This window comes from Rousettus aegyptiacus, unplaced genomic scaffold, assembly GCF_014176215.1.
Source record: "Rousettus aegyptiacus isolate mRouAeg1 unplaced genomic scaffold, mRouAeg1.p scaffold_m13_p_2, whole genome shotgun sequence".
NCBI lineage: Eukaryota > Metazoa > Chordata > Mammalia > Chiroptera > Pteropodidae > Rousettus > Rousettus aegyptiacus.
Genome location: NW_023416295.1, coordinates 158,744,142 through 158,764,280, shown reverse-complemented (window position 1 = coordinate 158,764,280; position 20,139 = coordinate 158,744,142). Strand labels below are relative to the sequence as shown.

The window sequence follows — 20,139 nt, the reverse complement described above, 5'->3', positions numbered from 1 at the left end:
CTCTACACTAATTTAAAATAAAATTTTCATACATACCAACTGCATATGAAACTGTTTAATCATCTCCACTTGCAAATTCACAATGTCTTTATGACATGCTTCTCTAGGGGAAAATATAAAATACTGTTAAAATTGTAACGGTTTACCAAATCTAGATCATTAAAGCAAATGGCTAAGCTCTTATTTTTCAAATTATTGGATGTTAACAATTATTATAATAAAAATACTAGCATACCTAGCATTTATTTAATACATGCTAGGTACTAATTTTTGTGTTTTACATGTAAGAACTCATTTAATCTTCACAACTAGGTACAATTATTACCTCCATTTTACCAGTTAAGTAACTGAACCACAGAGCAGTTATAATTCATCCAAAGTCACAGAACCAGTTAAGTGGTGGACTTGGATAGCACCTAGGATAGAACGGGAGGCTGTCCACCTCCACTTCACTCCACTCCATTGCTTAATATAGAAATTATCATTAAGGAAAGACACAGATTTATATTACAATGAAATAGACAATTCACTAGGTTATAATGTTTTAACTATTATCACTATATTAGCTATTTAAAAAAATACTTCCAGTAGAATGGAAAGGGGTGATTTGGGTGGTTATATCAGCTTACTCATAAAATGCAATTAATTCGTGCTTATACAAAAATATATGAAAATTGTGATTATAATAAAAAAAACACTCAATCACCCACCACATAACATAAGCTAGAACATCACCAAAATCATATATACTGCATGTATGCTCCTGATTCCATCACTTAACTCTTGCAAGAAGCTTAAGAAAAAAGACACTACTCTGATGAATTTTTCTTAAGCGAAAAATGCTTTAAAAAATGCATGTGTATAATAGAGAATATGTACTCAATAATGCTTAAAAGCATTACAAAAAGGGTACTATATCCTATGTAGTCTGTGTCTATCTGAGTAGTAATCTGAGTAGTATACATTTAGACAATAATCCAATATCACATTTTCAAGATTTATGTTCTATACATCCGTAATTCACTGATTCGTCCTGATGTATACATTTTCCTGTCAATTGATATTTAGATTATTTTCAAGTTGTATTATTACAATAGTGTTATAAACAATCATTTATATATCTCTCAACCCGCACGTGCCAATTTCTACAGATGACATATCCAAGAGTAGGTATTGCTGAGTGATAGGTATGACCCAGATGTACACTTGTATAATGCGAACTGTTTCTGGAAGTGGTAAATATCAACGGACATGCTCATTATCAGTGTAAAAGAGTTCCTCTTGCTCCACATCCACATCAAGACTTGTGTTGTCAGACTTTTTACATTTTCCCATCTACAGGGTATGAAATATCACATCGCATTTTTAGTTCCCTGATTGATTACAGGATTGAGCATCTCTCCTAGTTTCATATACCATTTCTCTTCTGTGAAACGCTGTTCCATGTCTTTTAACAATTTTATTATTAAATGCCTTTTTCTTATTAATAAGAGTTCTTTACATAATCTGATCCTTTGTTATGTGAGTACTGCAGATATTTTCTTGTCCTTTCACTTTGTTAATAGTGTCTTGTGATGAGTTCTTATTAATATGCTGATTTACTAAGATACCACAGTCAAATCTAGCAAACTATTTTTATAAGTAGAATATCTTCTTATTTCTTAATAACTTTCCAATCCTGAAGTCATAAATTCCCTTATATTGTATACAATTTTGCCCTTTAAATTTAAACTTTTACTATATGTGAATTTGATCTTTTAATAGCATGAAATAGGGCTCTATACTTATTTTTCATATGAATAACCATATTTCACAACACTATTCATTAATTTTCCATATTCTGCACACAGATCTGCCATGTTTCCTCTGTCATAGATCACATTTCCAGATGTGCATAGGTTTCTTTCTGGCCTATTTGATTCCTTTGGTCAATATGTCACCCTGTACTATTGCTACACTATTTTAATTATAGCTTAATAATTAAGCTTATATCGATAAACAAATCCCCTTCAACATTACTCTTCTCTAGACATGTCTTGATTATTCCTGGATCTTTTCTTCTTTCATATGCATTTTGGAACTATCCCATCATCTTCTTCCAAAAAACCCAGGGATTTGAGTGTAACTGCATTAAATCTATAGACCAACTTAGAATAAATGACATCTTCTTAACATCTTTTCAGTTAGTAAAATGTTCATGCTTTCTAACAAAATTTTAAAATGTTTTTCTATAAAGATCTTTATCATTTTTGGTTAGATTTATTCCGGAATGCCTTATTTTTTCTGTTTCAACTATAAGGGTATGTAAAAAAAAATTTTCTCTCTTGCTTTTTGATAAAAGCTATTAACAAACTGCAGGAATCAGAGAACCATGAAGTAGCCAGGATTTCTTCTCTTGCAAAGAAGAGAAGTCTACTAGATAAGTACCACATTTCATTCTGTTTTTCCTTCTGGAGAATGTGCTGATTCCAGTGTGGGGAAAAGAGGCTGAGCTGAAAACAGTGCCTTGGAGCTTGAGAGAGTCTCATTGGGGAGGGGGGTGGGGGTGGAGTTTGGGGCTGCCAGAGCACCCAAAGCTGCAAGGTCCAAGATCCTGGAAAGAGAGCAGCTGAAGTGAAGTAAATCTGAAACTGTGCAATTTCCCCTGGAGACATCTGTTGATTCCTAAGCAATGCCTATACTGGGTTAGATGACGGTGAAGCCAAACAAAAAGCAGCAGCTCTAAAGAGCAGAGAAAGTATTTTGCAGCCTTATGATGCTAAGGAAATGAAGGCTGAAGTTCAAGACCCAACAAGGTAAAAAGGCCTGTGAACACTGCAGACATTCAGCTGATGTTCTCAAAGGCACTAGGAACAAAGGCAAACCAGAAATAAACTAGCCCTAAGAAAACCTGTAACCCATCAAGTACAGACAAGATCAGTGATGTGCCTGCCGAAGAAACTTAAATCTTCTTGAAAGACAAAAGAAATAGACTCACAGACTTCCATTTAGGATGTAATCTCTCCAACCCTAGTAAATGAGAACAAGCCAGATTGTCTATAAAACCATGTGTTTTAAAATTCAACCACAGAGCTGAGAGTGTAAAGAAACCTAAATGAAATAAGATCTAGAAAATAATGATTCTCTCCTAGCAGAAGAGAGACCCATGATGTTTTTCATCCTCAACAGAGCACTGGGAGAAGACATTTGTCATTGATGGGTAAGGAGAATTAACTGAATTTTTTACAGATTTGTAAAGGCCAAATGAAGACTGGAGCAACAGTTCAGAAGAGTCCCAGCCACAGAGAAAGTCTGCAGGCCTTCGCTGAGTACTTCTGTAAAAACAGGGGCACAGCAGGAGGGCTGAGAGAGATTCCCTCGCCCCCGCCAACACCTAAGGAACAGATACACAAAGCCTAGTAAAGACTTGGGTTAAGGGAGAACTCAGAGTAACCTCTCTCAAGCTCTAGAGCACTCCTGGCCAGGCCCTTGTGGAGAAGGCAGCCACACTCCACAGCTGAGGAAGAACTGCCGAGAGATTCCCTCACAGCCTCCTTTGTGCACCTACTCTGAGATAAAGCTGTGCAAGACCTACTGTGCAGAGCAGGGAAATTTACAGAAACCCTTTGAGCCATTCTGGGTCCTCACTGAGTCCCAGGCAGAGGCTGCCTATGGTATGTGGAGTACAGAAGAGCTAAGAGAGGCCCCTACCCACGCCCTCCCTCAAGTAAAGGATGCAAGGCATGCAGAAAGCTGAAGGCAGGACAGGGCAGGACAGGTATCTTTCTAAGGACGTCGCAGCAGAAGGGCTCCCTTTCCATGTTCCCAACGTTGCTTTGTTCACATATTAAAATCAGCTATATCCAGATGATTCTGCTTTTTTGCCATATATATGCATTCCTCACATTCTTTAAAACTATGTACTAAAAATAATGGAGACAAATTTCTAAATTGTGATATATACCATAATAGAATATTCAACCTTAAAAAAAGGACATCTTGCAATATTCAACATGAACATGAACAACATAATGCTAAGTGAAATAAGCCAGTTACAGAAAGACAGACAAATACTGAATGATTCTGCTTATGTGAGATATCAAAAATAGTCAAACTCATGAAAACAACAAATAGAATTGCAGCTGTCAGGGGCTGGGGAGAAGGGGAAACAAGGAGTTGCTAATTTACGAGTATAAAATTTCAGTTACACAAAATAAGTTCAAGGGATCTGCTTTACACCATGGTGCCAAGAGTTAACGATACTGTACTGTACACTTAAAAATCTATTAAGAGAGTAGATCTCATCTTAAGTGTTCTTACCAAATTAAAACTTTTTTTTAAAAAAAAGGAAGAAAAAAGAAAGAAAAAAGAAAATAATAGGACTTAGGGAAAAAGGATTAGGGCAGACCACTCAAAATAGATAAAACTTTGTAACCAAAGCACTATAAAAACAATTAAATCCTAATAAAAATACTAGCCTAGTTTAAATATTAAAATATTTAATAAAAAGACTTCACCTTAAAAAAGTGATTGTCCCTTGATGAAAGGGGAAAGAAGACAGAAGGAAGAAGCATTGAGCTGTCAAGCATGAAGGCAAAAATAAAATGTCCAAAAATGGAAGAATAATCACAAAATAAGTACTTCCTAACACAGAACACATAGCCGAACTGGCTAAGAGGAAGGCTTCAGAAGATGGACACTGACAGGCGGTTTGCTGCCTTCGGCGATGCTCATGCACTTTGTCGTGGATGCTGTCACACGAACCGACACTATTTACTCATCATGTTGTCATCACTGCTTTATCTATCGATCATAAATGAATTAATTCACATTAAAAAAACACACATCATAGCAGGACACGCTGTACCTATCTCAATTAAAATATAAGGCCTTTGAGAGCAGACCATTCATTTTTGCATCTTTAGTATCTGTAAATGTTAAAATGATTTTTCTTTGAAAATTGTATATGTTAACATTTAAAAATGTTTTTTCAAAACATTGTTAACATTAAAAAGAGACATGTACCAATAAAAACTGCACATCTCCAACATTCTTACCCATGATAACCAAATCTAAGTTAGAATACTAAGTAACTATGGCTCAGAAAGAAAATAGAAGATCTTAATAATTGGTAATAGCCTCCAAAATATATTAAGATGATAGGTAAAAGGAAGCAGCATTCTAGGATACATGCTTACAATGTTCAAAATTCAAAGAACAAGAAGACAAGAATAGATAGGTACAAGAATTTTTTTAACTGAAGTGGTACATTCTAATGCATTCCATTTGAAAATTTTCAGAGTTCCTTTTAAAGATATTTTTCTCTATATAGTGCACCTAGCAAACTGAACAGGTGATCTATAAACACTGTACATAAGGATCCCATTTGAGCTTACCGGAATCCATTCACATTTTGATGGTAAAAAAAAATCCACAATGGCAGCCTACTTTTTAGAATGCCCTGCCAAATTATCTAATAATTACCCTAGGTAATTGTGCCTTCTCCTGGCTGATATTTAATAAATTTGATTTATGAAGATCAACAAAACTTATTATGTTTTCTATGGTTTTATGAATACCAGAAGCTTGGCAAAAGCAGTAACCACCAACATCACTTATAGTTCTGGTTTTACACCTAATAAAAAAACCCAGTTAAGGTATAGATAGAATGATTGCTCAATTACTACCTAAAGTCATCCAATGTTTCCTGTATCATGTTTTGAATAAACCGGATTTGAACAGATGTCAATGGTGCACTTGGCCGATTACTTCCAATGGTATCAGCTATTTTTTCTGAGAGTGAACTGGCAACTCCAGCAGTGACAGAAGATGCTAACTTTGGATCTAAAATAAAAAATAGAGAAAATATTAATAGTCAACTTCGACTAAAAGACATCAAACACTTCTAAATAAGATTTGGCATGAGAAAACTTGAAAAACTAGTAAAGAATGGTGACACTGAGGAAAATTCACTGTTTGGAATAATACACATCTTAGAAACTTTCTATGACATTGTTTCTAAAAGTCATTTATCTATATATGTAAACTGCCAACTGTCTAATCTAATAATATATGACAGAGGGCTTAATCCTGAAGAATCTCTGAACCACTTCCTCTTATAAAAGATGAATGTGACAAGTTGCAACACAAACTATATAAACCAAGACTATTAAAAACAAACAGAAGAAATACAGGAGCAAAGTAGTGCTACAGGCAAAATCCAAGAGTTTAAGTTAATACAATTTATTTACAGAAACCTTAAAATAAAATACAGATATCTACACAAAAGAGTTTTTTCTATACAAAGAGTTGTTTTGTACAGATAACTCTTATAGCTGAACCTAATATCTCCTTAAATGAGATCAACTTTTTAGGCTCAGTGGTATGAACTCTATGAGTAAGACTTCAATATGGGAGGGGGGACAATTTGGGGTAGTTAATGACCTATTTCCAAAGGGTCCTAACACTATATTCCTATCTGTATCATATTAGATGAAGACACAAATTAGGCTAAAAATGAAATTCATACCAAGAGAGTTTCAAATAAATGTGGTTACATTTAACCACTCATATACATTTTATAGTCTTCTAGTAAGACAGTCAGTCACACTAGAGAAATGTTATAAACTTTAAACTCTTTAAACATTTTTACTTTCAGTCTATGATCACTCCATTTATTTATCTTTTCAAGTTAAATAGTGGGAGTTTTCAACTTAACACCTTCAAACATTAAGAAGTTTTATGCACTTACTTGGAGTTGAGGATCCATTGATTGTAGGTTCATATAGTAACTGGGCTTCATTTTCTTTGTCTGGCTTTTCAAATTTCTCAGGACTTCTTGTTTGGTTAGATGATGGAGAGGTATTTATATTCCCACTTTCAGCACTGGAGGTCAACTTAGCAAACTTCACATTTAAAATAAACAATTACTATATAAATTCTGGTATCATCCATATAATTTGTACCTACTTTTCCCTTTCTATCCAGTAGGTAAAGTGGGGTAAAGGAAGAGCAGAAAGAGATACAGAAAGAGAAAAAGATTGCTAGGACTAGTACCAAAATAAATCAAATTACGCATCAAAAACAATCTTAGTGATAACATGATGAGGAAACCCTTATTTACTAAGCATCTGGCTATTAAATATCATTTAAAATTAATTTTAAAAAGATTCCCCAACATCTCATGTGATAACTAGTCAGAAATAAATAAAAATAAGTCCAAAGATATTTCTGTACTTCTTGAGTGGTACCTTTTCAATATCATTCTAAAAAAAAATAATAATTATAAAAATAAATAGACACACTGCACAATACTCAGCCTTCCTGGTAATATTTGATCATTTTAAACCATTACATAATAAATTTACTTCTATATTGAATACTGTATTATCATAAAAAGTAATGACAATGAATTATATCAAGTTGCTCTAAGACCAAGAGCAAAGGACTTGACCACCAACTTGGTGCTTTCTGCTGCAGTGAAAATACAATCTAAAAAAATTGAGGAATAAAATACTCTTACACGGTTAAATCAGGATTCTTGTAAAAAAAAAAAAAAAAACATAATAGAAGTTTAAAAATTCTGTTATCTTTAACATGCCCAGAGAGATTTCAAAAGTATCCTTTAGTTTTTAACATGTGACATCAAGATATGAATATTTTTCTACTTAGTAAGTGACAATAATTAGGACACAACCAATGGCATCTGCCTGTTTTCTAGTGATGAACTTCATTATGCTTGTTAGTGATAAATACACGTAGTGAGTCCAGTATCATTATCAGGCAAGATACCTGTTTGAAGGGGTCTTTAGGTTCCTGTTTTCCCAGATACGCTTTCTTAGATTCAGCTGTCAGATCATGACTTTCATTTTCTTCTTTCCCTGGAGATCCCATGAAGACATTAAGAGGACTAGAATGCAAAACTGAAGTGCCTGAAGATCCTGGATGTTTTCTTGGAGGAAACATTGAGTTCAATTGTGTTAAAAAGTCAAGACCTGAAAAGGAGGAGAAAAATAATTTCATTTGCATAAGATGTTCTCAATCTTGGATATTTAACAGAAGCACTTAACACGACAGACAGGTTAACGCAGTAGAAAGACATGGGATTTGGATTTAGCGAGCAGGTTCACTTGTCAGCTCTAGCCTTTATATGATGTGTATTTTTGGGCAAAAGTCATAAACTCTCAATGATTGCTTCCTGATCTGTAAATGTGAATGATGATATCTATTTCCTTGAGTGGTAAGGATTGAAGGAGATACTGTATGTGAAAATGTTTTGAGAACTGCAAAACAAAATTAACGTTTTAGTTAATATTAGTTTTTGATAAACTGAAAATTGTTAATTTGGTACACATCTGGGCAGGCAGCGTCGGAGATAGCTCCTAATGATCCCTGCCTTCTGGCCTGAATCCTTGACCTTGTGTAATATCCTTCCTTCAAATGGGAATCGGACCTAGTAACTGCTTTGAAAAAAAGAATGTAGCAAAAGTGGTGGGATGTCACTTTTGAGATTAGGTTATAAACACACTGTGACTTCCATTTTGAGTGCTCTCTGTCACTCTCTTGCTGACCAACTCTGAGAGAAGCCAGTTGCCATGTTGTCAGCTGCCCTGTGGAAAGGCCCGCAGGAGAAAGAACTGATTGATGTCTTTGGCCAACAGTCATATGAATGAGCTTGGAAGCAGATCTTTGCCCAATTAAGCCTTGAGATGACTGCAGTCATGTGTAAGCCCTGATCACCAAGAAAGCTAATGCCATAGGCACTTACTTGGTTAAGCCGTGCTCAGATTCTTAACCCACAAGTATGAGATGATAAATGTTCCTTTAAGATTTGAAATGGTGGAGTAATTTGTTACACAGTAATAGATAACACGATATCACTTATCGTTTTTATAAAAATACTTCTCAGTGGTCCTTACCATCTCCATTGCCTGTGGGCTCATCACCTCCCTTGTTAACTCCAGTATCTATAAGAAAAGTAGAAAATCAAATTTAAAAGATAGTGAAAAAGACACCATAGCAACTTAGGCTTCCTATTCATTCCCCAAAGAGTCTCGAGACTAAAAAGAAAAATCTAAGTAAAGTTAAAGCTAGTATTCACATAAACTTCTGTTTTTGTTCTTCTAGCTTCATGCATAGCAGCAAATATGAAAAGATAATTCTATGATATAGTCATTTAACAAGGCAGCAAAGTATACTAGATGAAGTAAACTCAAAAGATTTGTTAGTAATCTAGTTCTGCCCAGACTTAGCAGCTTTGTGACCTTGGACAAACCTTGAATACAATTAAGCTTCAGTTTCTGCAAGATTGTTTTGAGAATCAATAGAAATAATGCAAAAATATTTTGCAAGCAGTACAATGCTATAAAAACTGTAAGGTTTTATTAATATTTCAGTAGTAGAATATTTTAATACTATTAATATTTCCCATTTACCAATTAATGACAAAAAATTGCTTAACTCCATTTTAACAGATTAATAGAAAGATAGTCAATGGTCATAAAGAAATTCACCAGAAATCCAAGTGGCCAATAAATTGATTATCATAAACGATTATCATATTAGTAAAACTGTCATCCATCTATCCATCCATCCATCTCTCCGCATGTGTGTATATATACCTAGTAATTGCATTTTTAGAAGTTATTCATTTTGCCCTAACAAAAGCAGTATTCTTACTTAAAAGATTAAAATACAAATCTCTATAATAAAAATCAGTACTCTTTTTAGTATCCTTATTTTCTTATTACTAACATAAACCTAACATAACATAAATGAAGGGCATATAGCTCATATGCTAATTGTATTTTCAAAAATAGCTTAAGTAATTAAAGAGGAATTTCTATGCATTAGTCATTTCTCTTAAAAACCATTAAAGAGGATTTCATTTATAACTCGAAACCCTCCAAAAAGTCCCTTACTTACATCCTTCAACTCAATAGTTAACTCCATGGGTTCTCGATAAGCCACAACTCCTCCAACTGGGTACCAACTTCTGAACCCCTCTCAACTCCAGCCCAAGCTACTTTTCCCTCCTTGACCAACATCGTTCCTGTCTTTACCTTTTAACTATGGAGTCTGACCTCCCTTCCTCCTGAAACAAAGGAATCCTTCCTCTTTCATTAGGAGGATAAGGGAATTTGACCTGGCAATTGAAGTAGTCATTTTCAGGCTGGGGTAAGGTAGAAGATGCAATAATTCTGTACTATCACATATGTATTTATTCTTTCTCATTATGAAATTCATTGTAGAAAACTGGAAACTAGGCAATTTTAAAGTAAAAAATGAAATTTTATAAGATCATGAGCAAATGTAACAATTTAATCATCCTGCTACTGTTAACATTTAGATTTGCTCATTTTTCACTATTATATATAATAGTAAACATACGAATATTTGTGGGCTTCTCTGAGTATTTCCTTAGGTAATTTATAGAAATAAAATTAACAGGCCAAAAAGTATGAATAGTTAAGCCTGCCAAATTATCCTCCAGAAATTGACCCATATTGTTGATAATACTGCTATTATTAGCTGTGAAACTGTCTCATTAAAGGAAACAGAATGAACATGAGTACCAAAAAAACACAGCCAATGTGCCTAGTTCATACAGTGTGAACAACAATGATAAATAATGTTTCCATTTATCAGGCTGGCAAAGTTTTTTGCTGTTTGTTTCCTTTTCTTTTTAACAGCAACATCTACGAGCCATATTTCTCTATGAAAACATTTAATAAATACCAATTAAATACTAATAATCATAGAACAAATTTTTTTTTAAGTTAGGAAGATATATTTTGCTTATCTAATTATCCAAGATTTTATGAAAATTTATTCGGAAGTAGATACAAATAAAAGATTACCTTTGAAGGCCAAACTTCCTTTAAGAAATTTCTGTGGAAATGAAAATGCTAACTTAAGAGCTTTCTGCATAGTTCCCATGTAAAAATTACCGTATATATTTTAGAATAACATTTGAAATATCAAGGCAAAGAAAAAGATATCACCTTGAGGATTGAGAAAGTTAGCAAACTGTCATGAAAAGAGTTAAACTGAAGCTATTACCCACATCTTTTCGCCAGAATAAAAATGTAGTGATGACCAGCAAGAGAACATGACCCTCTGATCTCAACAGACTTACCATCTCTGATAGGTGAAAACATGTCACCTAAACTACTTTTCCCAGTATCATCCAAGCTGGAGAAATCCTGATTTTTTCCACTGTCTGTTTCCTTAGTTAAAATATCCGTATTGATGCTTCGAGGCAAACCTTATAGAAATTATATACAAAAATAACAGTTCTTACACCTAAGTAAATTTATCATCAGAAGCTAGGTTCTAAAAATTAATGCATTACCATACTATTGGTAATATTACAACTGTCGCATCAGAAGAAAAAAAAAGCAGAATTTAACAATAGGCCAGTTAACCATCATTTTCATGGAATAAGGGCTCCCCCCAAAATCAAATACCTTATGTATTCATACAATACCGCCTTATTTTAGCCATTTTAAATTGGATTTTTTTCTAAAATAACACATACTTTGCTTCCCTCTTAAAGAATACCAAACAAGTTACTTTTGTTAATAAATGACTCAGTCTTAATTTATCCACAAATAACTTTTTTTAAAAAAGTCTGTAAGGCGTATATAACACAAAGCCTCACAGCAGGATTCAAGTCAGTTGTTTCCCCAACTTCCAGTGAATAGATTTTTTTCCCTCTCCTGTCTTTTCCTTCACTAACAGTGGGAGCTTAACATTGCTCTCAGCATTATTGACATCAAATGACTTCAAGAACCTCACAATAGTTTACTAAGAGGAAGGGAAACAGAATGCCAAACTAATAAAGAATAGTATAGTAGACAACGACAAGGAGGCACACGGCAGTTTATTGTTTACTCCTTGAGTGGCTGTTTCCTACTGAAAACGAGCACAAGTAACAAGTCTGCAGAGGTTGTCTTCAATAACTACATTCAGGACACCTTCAGTAGAAGCAACTTGAACTTTCTTCAAACTCTGGATTTATTTTACAAGAAGCTTAAAATAATAATAATAGTAATGATGATGATCATGACGACACTATCATTAGTCACACCATAACTTACTGATCGCCCGCTACGTTCCAGGAACTTTTGATATATTTTCTCTGATTTTCACAATAACCCTAAATTTACATATTATCTAAAAAGAGAAAAATAAGGCTCAGAATGGTCAAGAAAATTCCCCAAAGTCATCCTTGTAGGAAGTATAGATCTGATATTTAAGCCTAATATATACTCTTAATGTTTCAGAGGGAAAAAATTGTGTATATTTGTGTGAGAGAGACAGAAAATGAGGAAGCAAATGTAGCAAATTTATAAAATGATGGCTATGCTCGGCGCTAGAGCCTAGGAGTTCTTTGTACTACTGTTATAACTTTTTTGTAAGTTTGCAATTCTTCCAAAATAAAATTAATAAACAAAATTTTTTTAATGAGTGCTGAGCAAACATTCATTTTGCCAGAAACTTTGCTAATCAGCCAAAGAGCTGTTAATCAGTGACCCTGCAGACCCAAGTCTTTCATTTTCTAATTAATGCTGTCATCATCAAACATGAGTCTCCTTATTAAAAACTAAGTGAATAACAGTAAAACCTTGGGAAATTTACAGTAAATGAGAGAATCTTTATTTCATTTAATTTTTGAAATTTATGCATAAAAATAATAAAATAATTTTGAAAATAATAGAGCAATTTTTAGTTAATTCAACATCTTGGCAAACATTACTCAAAGTTACAGTTCAAAAAGAATTTATTTTTTTAAGTATATAGCAATGGTATTTATTTCCAGGAGTTCTTATATAAGGACCTAATTATTTTTCTATAAAATATATAATGATTTTTATGTACGGATAATGTAGATATTCACAGAAAATTTACAGTGAATACACTTATTACTCTAAAAAACTATTCCACACTATCGAGGCTATCAAATTCAAGTTTTGCTTATACTTGGGGATAGTAAACTCAGACTAAGGAAGGTACCAACAAATATTTTTGTCGAAGTCAAGTACTTCTCCTAAAAATTAAAGACGACACAGATACATCTATTTTTAACAAGAATATTTTGGAAATATACTGCTATATATACTATATAGATAAAAATATCTGTTTCAAGTTGACAACTTAGCATAGCTTCTTAAAATAAAAACCAGAAGGTTTTCATGAGTTTAGGAAATATGATCTTTATTGTGGGCAAAGAATATATTCTACAGTAAGTATGGGGAAGCTTATTGTCAAATTACACCTTCGCAAAGTCTAAATAAATTCTTCATTAAGAAATGCATCAATATGATTATCAGAGTGGAAAAATATATTTAAAATTACAACATATTCATTTATTTTTAGTTAATAAACTACTACGATCTGCTTAGCATGTGCCAGGCACTAGCCAACATCTAAGTAGGTTCATTTCATCACCTGACTTACCTTCCATTCTAAAAGATGAAGTCATTAATAGCCTTTCTTTTAAAAAAACAAACAAACAAAAAACCTGAGATCAAATCATGACATCATCAAAATTCTATTCTCTACTGATTAACCAATCTGAAGATATAATGGAAAGTCATCCAGTTTAGTGATACTAAGAATAAATTTCTAAGTTGACATTATTGTTCTTATTTTTTTCCAACAGAAGTTTGGCCAAATAGAATAAGCGCCTTTCATTAATTTTTAAAAGACTTATAGTGGAAGTTAAATTTTTCACTTTTTCAATGACACCTACTAACATATTACCTAATTACTCAAGTAAATTTACGTCCTAGGTTCTTGAAAAAAGTGCTAATCATATACATTGGAGTGGGATGAGGTCACTTTAAACAGTATGCATAAGCGACATTTACCTGCTTTGTCTTGAGCAACAACTGCTCCTTTCCCCACAGCTGCTGTCATGGGCTGTGGCAGAATCGTGGCGATGGACGCGGTGGTTGCGTCTCTGATGATTCCAGGATTCTGAACTCCTCCACCAGCAGCGCTTACATTGACAGTTCGTTTGTTGACAGCTGACGGCTTATTTGAAGAGCCTTTATTTAAACTTGACTGAAATGTAATGGAATATTTAAAAGCTTCTAATGCTCTATACTGTTATTAATATTTTATAAGTCCTTGTTACATTAAAAATATGTATATATTTTCCCTTACAAATCTTAAGCTTGCTGGTGGGTCTGAGAGTCCCTATGAATCAAAAGCCTTTAAAAATATTTTTGAAAAGAGGAAAGTATGAGAATCTGGTGTAAAATTAACAAAACATAGTTTTAAAAACACACATCAAATATCTTTGTACTAAAATTATTTTAACGCTTTCATATAAAAATAATGATAAATCAAATCTACACTGTGTTTAATTGATTGAAAAAATTTCCATGAACTAGATTTATTTAGTAAAATCAAAAACGCAGAAAAGAAAGGAAATACCTTACCTTAGAAAGCGCAGTGGAGTACTGAAACGCTATACACTGCACAGATGTCTTGTGAGCACTGATGGTTTTAACTGGTGATTTCAACATCCTTAAATCATATTGATATATTTTCCCACGGGAAGATCCAATAGCCAAACTGGCTCCATCAGGGATGAAATCTACTGCAGTTAGAGGACTGTCAGCCACTAAAGTTTTCACTAGTCTTTGGGAAGGAGAACAAAGTATATACAGACATAAGAACACATACAGGTACATAAGCTTATATGACACATAAGTAACTGTATACCAAAACTCAACTTACTTAGACCTGGGCAAACAGCATACACATCCCAAATATTGTTGAAAGTAGAAATTTAGAATTAGACTTAGAGACATTTCTAATACAATGGCATGTAAAAGAACTGCTGAACACTCCATCCTAATTTTCTATTCTCTTCTAATAGGTACATTCTACATCTTCTAGAAGCAGTATCTATTTAAGTAATTATTACTTTGGCAGTGAAGGTGACAGAATTCCTGGGTATTACTCCATAAACAAGGGCTCTACCCTTGGGGTTAAGGAGGCTCTCGGCATCCACTTTCCACTTACTGACCTACTTAAGCCTCAAGAGGGCTGTGACCTTTCACAGGGGAGCAGCTGTTATTTGTTCTTAGTTGTGCATCTTTTGACCAAAAAGCTAACAGAACCCATGTGGCTTGATCCTCAGGAAGCTACAATAGAAATATGCATACTGATCTGCTGAAGCCAAGCTCTTTGCTGGAGTGTCTGATGTAAGAGAGGAATGGCTTACTAACTCAGGTCTCTTAGTAATTTGTTCCAAAAAAAAAAAAAAAAAGAAAAAAAAGAGTGAAAAAGAAAAAAGAAGCACATGAAGTAAGTAATGGTTAAACTTTTAACAAGGGGTGACAGTACAGGTCCTTCCCCAGTAGTAACATTACCATTTTCTTCTACATGATCTTTAGCTATCTTGAATATACGTGTGGTATTCTTGCAGCTTTTTAAAAAGCTAACCAAGCACCTCTGCAACTCTGAGAAGGATATGAAGGCACAATGGACCCAATTACTTAGATTATCCTTTAGCTCTGGACTAGTGGTTCACAACTGGGAGCAGTGAAGATGTCACAACTGGGGAAGTGCTCCTGGCATCTAGTGGGTAGAGGCCAGGGATGCTGCTGAATATCCTACAATGACTAAGACAGCCCCCCCCCCCCAAATCAGAAATTACCCAGCCCCAAATGTTTATAGTTTAGAAACCCTGCTTTAGGTAAGGAATTAATTTTAAAGCAAATTAATCATATTACTTTAAAGCTTTACATATTTAGTTGCATGCTACAATAAAGATGTGAAATCATTAACATGCTATCCCTCAACATGCACGATCTGGAAGCACTCTCAAGAATGCCCACGTCTCATCTACTTTTTTCTGTATGGGAAGAAAAAGAAAAACATCTATCTTACCAGATATGAGGTACACAAATTTTAGAGCTCCTGAACATTAACCGGAGGTCCATACTAATCGCAAATATGTCTGCTATTGAGATATTTATTACTAAATTAAGAAATGAGCATGGCATACTTACTTCTTACTTGAAGTATCATAAAGAATGATTCTTTTATCCAAGCCTATGGTTACAAATAACAATTCATTGACAGGAGAAAAACAGATGCCTGAAGCTGGAGCTTTATGTGTATTGTCAAAGTTATGGTAGGGACTCTGACTGTTCACATCCCAGAGAGTTACTATTCCGTTATCCGAGACACTGCCCAGTAGTGATTTCTTAAATAAGGAGTACTTCAAGTGCCGAACAGGCTGTAAAAATAAGAATAAATTTTATGTAATTGCGAGCATTCATAAGAACATTTTACATAAACTGTAAAAATAATGGCGAACCACCAAGCACAATACTCACAGGATTTGGGACTTCTCTGGTTTATAAGTTAACAGGTGTCAATCACAACAACCATAAAATCATTTAATGGGGTATATAAGATGACTCCAAGACATACCAATATTCTAGTAACTGAATATTTGTCATGATTTTATTATCTTGGAGTATAGCTACCTCAATCTCCTTTTTCCAGAGGAAAAATATAATATGTTGAGATTAATTGTATTAATTCATCAGGGTTAAAATATCCACCATAAATAAAAGGCCTAGTTATAGCCAAATCATAAATAAGTATAAGGGAACACTAGCAGAGCATAAACAATATTTGCATTCTATATATGTTTTAGGTATTTGGATGTTTTGATAAATATGAGTATCCAAGGCACTGGCAATTCAATACCTGAAGCATAATAAAAATTAAATAAATCACGAGGAAAAATTGTCTAGACTGGGGATGGATATACCCATTCTTTCAAAAGCATGAGCCTCAGGGCAATGCTAGCTTTTCTCTAAACACTTGTCCCTGAGAGCAGTGGAGACATTCTCTCTTTCTAGTTTCTGCTAGGTAAACCATAATAAACAAAAATACAATTTAAGTAAACAAGTCTGGATTAAAACTGCTTGAAATCTACTTTTACTAAAATACTGCTTTCAAACTTGAATTCATGTTGCCATTTACTGTGCTAAAAATTAAGTACTTTACATTTAATTTTTCCCTGTGAAGGAAGAGCAATCTGACTATACAAATTAAGCAGAATCCACTTGAGTGGGAAACTGGCTGTAAGATACCTTCAAACGGTTAAGTTATAGTCCTGAATCAAGCAATCGGTCGGGTTCTAGTAGGCAAGTATAAGCTTTATATTTGGTCCCAGATAAAACTGGCATGGAACAAAAGTCAAATCTGAGCAGATTTAGTCTGTTTGTTCTATCACTGGCTTTTAGATATTAAAAACTCATATTCTACTTACTTCTAAGATATTCCAAATAATATGTATTAGCCTCCGACAAAAAAAAAAATATTTAGAGAAAACATCACTAGTGAATTCTACTAAGCATTCAAACTCTTCTAAAAAATTGAAGAGGAGGCAATACTTTCTGACTCATTGTATAAGGCCAACATTACCCTGATACCACAACCTGGCAAGGATAACAAAAACAAACAAACAAACAAAAAGACAACTACAGACCAACATCTGTGATAAATACAGATGCAAAAATCCTAAACAAAATACAACAAATCGAATACAATACATTAAAAAGGTACTACATCACGATCAACAGGGGTTCATTCTAGGGGTGTAAGGATGATTCAATATACAGATATCAATCAGTGGGATACACCACATTTACAAAATAAAGGGAAAAAAATCATATGATCATATTATCAGATGAAGAAAAACTTTTTCATAAGATACATCCATTTATGACTAAAAACAATGAATAAAATGGTTCTAGAGGGAAAGTACCTCAACATAATAAAAGCCATATATGACAAACCCTCAGCTAATTCTCCTACTAAGTGGTGAAAAACTGAAAATGTTTTCTCTAAGATCAGGAACAAGACAAGGATACCCACTCCCACCACAGTTACTCAAAATAGTACTGGAAATCCTAGCCGTAGCAATCAGGCAAGAGAAAGAAATAAAAGGCATCCAAATTGAGAATAAAGACATCAAATTGTCAGTTTTTACAGATGATATGATTTTTTTTATATAGAAAACCCTAAACACTCCATCAAAAACTCTTTATAAACAACAACAGAAAAATACAGTGAAATTACAGGATACAAAATCAATGTACAAAAATCTACTGTATTCCTATATACTAACAATGAAATTTCAGAAAAAAAAATGAAAAAAAAAAACAATTCCTTTTGCAATTGTTTAGGAATAAACTTAACAAAGCATGTGAAAGACCTATACACTGAAAGCTACAAGACATTATGAAAAGAAACCAAAGAAGACACAAAGAAATGGAAAGATATTCTGTGTTTATGGATTGAAAGAATCAATATAGTTAAAATGGCCATATTACCCAAAGTATCATACAAATTTAACGTAATCCTCATCAAAACCCCAATAGCATTTTTTAAAGAAAGAGAACAACAACAACAAAAAATCATCAGATTTGTATAAAACCACAAAAGACTCTGAATAGCCAAAGCGATCCTGGGGGAAAAAAAAATAAAGCCAGAGATATCACACTTCCTGACTTCAAATTCTACTGTGAAGCAACAATAATCAAAACAGCATGGTACAGGAAGAAAAACAGACACACTGATCAATGGAACAAAACCAAGAGCCTAGAAATAAACTCACATATACATGGGTAAATAACTTTTGACAAAGGCACCAAAATTATACAATGGAGAAAGGAAAGCCTCTTCAATAAATGGTGCTGAGAAAATTGGAGAGCCACATGCAAAAGAACTGAAACTAGACTATTTGTCATCATACACAAAAATTAACTCAAAATAAATCAAAGACCTAAATATAAGACCTAAAACCTTGGCCTTAGAGAGGATTTTTATGAAATTGACCCCAAAGGCAAGGGACGTAAGAACAAAAATAAATGAGACTATATAAAACTTCAAAGCTTCTGCACAGCTAAAGACCAACAAAAAAACCAAAAGGCAACCAACTGAATGGGAGAAGATAATTACAACAACACCTCTGATAAGGGGCTAATATCCAGAATATATAAAGAACTTATACAACAGCTAGAATAAAACCCCAAACAATTCCATTGAAAAATGGGCAGAGGACCTCAACAGACACTTCTCCCAAGAAGATATACAAATGGTCAACAGATACATGAAAAGATGCTCAACTTTACTAGCTACTAGGAAAATGCAAATCAAAACCACATTGAGATACCACCTCACACCTATTAGAATGGCTATGATCAACAAGATATGTAATAACAAGAGGTTGTGGGGGAAAAGGAAGCCTCATACACTGCTGGTGAGAATGTAAATTGGTACAACCACTATGGAAAACAGGATGGATATTCCTCAAAAAATTAAGAATAGAATTATCACATGACCCAGCAATCCCTCTTCTGGGTATCCACCCAAAAAATTTGAAGACATTTATTCATAAAGATATGTGTACCCCTATGCTCACTGCAGCATTATTCACAGTGGCCAAGACATGAAAACAACCAAAGTGTCCTTTGACAGATGACTGGATAAAGATGTGGTACATATATACACAGTACCTACCACTACTATTCTCACAGGTTCACAATTCCCATATTCACTATTGTTATGTACCTATTCAATCATTTTTTACACATATTTTTTGAAAAGACCCTTAGGTAGCCAGACTGATTTCTGTAAATGCCTCCCCTTTATCTCTTGATAACATTCATTTCTGAACTTTCTACATCTATTAAATCGTCGTCTCTTTAAAATAACATTAAGAAAATATTCAATGTTCCTGGATAAACAAAGTACTAATCTACTACATTCTTTTAAAATAAGTATTAATTCATTTCAGTATCAGCAGCACTTAAGTCCCTATCTTGTTCCAGATTAAAGCTATTTATAAGAAAAAAACATATTGCCAAGAAGCTATGAAAAACCCTAGCATTATACACAGCAATCTATTTTTTCTTAAAATACATTATTATTATGTAAAAATGTGTGTGCTTGCGGAGGAGGGAGGTTGTTTCTAAATATAAAAAATACATCACTCACTCTAGATCAGGGATGGCAAACATTTTCTTAAAGGAAAAGATAGTAAATATTTTACAGTGCTGTACTGCAAAAACAGTTATGAACTATACATAAATAAATGAGCAAGGTTGTGTTTCAATA

At 33.7% G+C, this 20,139-nt stretch overlaps 1 protein-coding gene across 3 annotated transcripts in view; it reads right to left on the bottom strand.

The window, feature by feature from the left end:
* Positions 1 to 20,139, bottom strand: part of NEDD1 (NEDD1 gamma-tubulin ring complex targeting factor) — a 43,295-nt gene that overhangs the window by 2,124 nt on the left and 21,032 nt on the right. For 2 of the 3 annotated variants that reach the window (XM_016159401.2, XM_016159399.2), the window contains exons 6-14: positions 16,011 to 16,240; positions 14,430 to 14,631; positions 13,854 to 14,049; positions 11,117 to 11,245; positions 8,898 to 8,945; positions 7,771 to 7,973; positions 6,731 to 6,884; positions 5,667 to 5,823; positions 37 to 103 (exon numbers count right to left, since the gene is read on the bottom strand). In XM_016159401.2, the coding sequence (XP_016014887.2) occupies positions 37 to 103; positions 5,667 to 5,823; positions 6,731 to 6,884; positions 7,771 to 7,973; positions 8,898 to 8,945; positions 11,117 to 11,245; positions 13,854 to 14,049; positions 14,430 to 14,631; positions 16,011 to 16,240 (1,386 nt within the window). The remainder of the gene's footprint in view (positions 1 to 36; positions 104 to 5,666; positions 5,824 to 6,730; positions 6,885 to 7,770; positions 7,974 to 8,897; positions 8,946 to 11,116; positions 11,246 to 13,853; positions 14,050 to 14,429; positions 14,632 to 16,010; positions 16,241 to 20,139) is intronic. The other variant, XM_016159400.2, reaches the window with a different exon arrangement.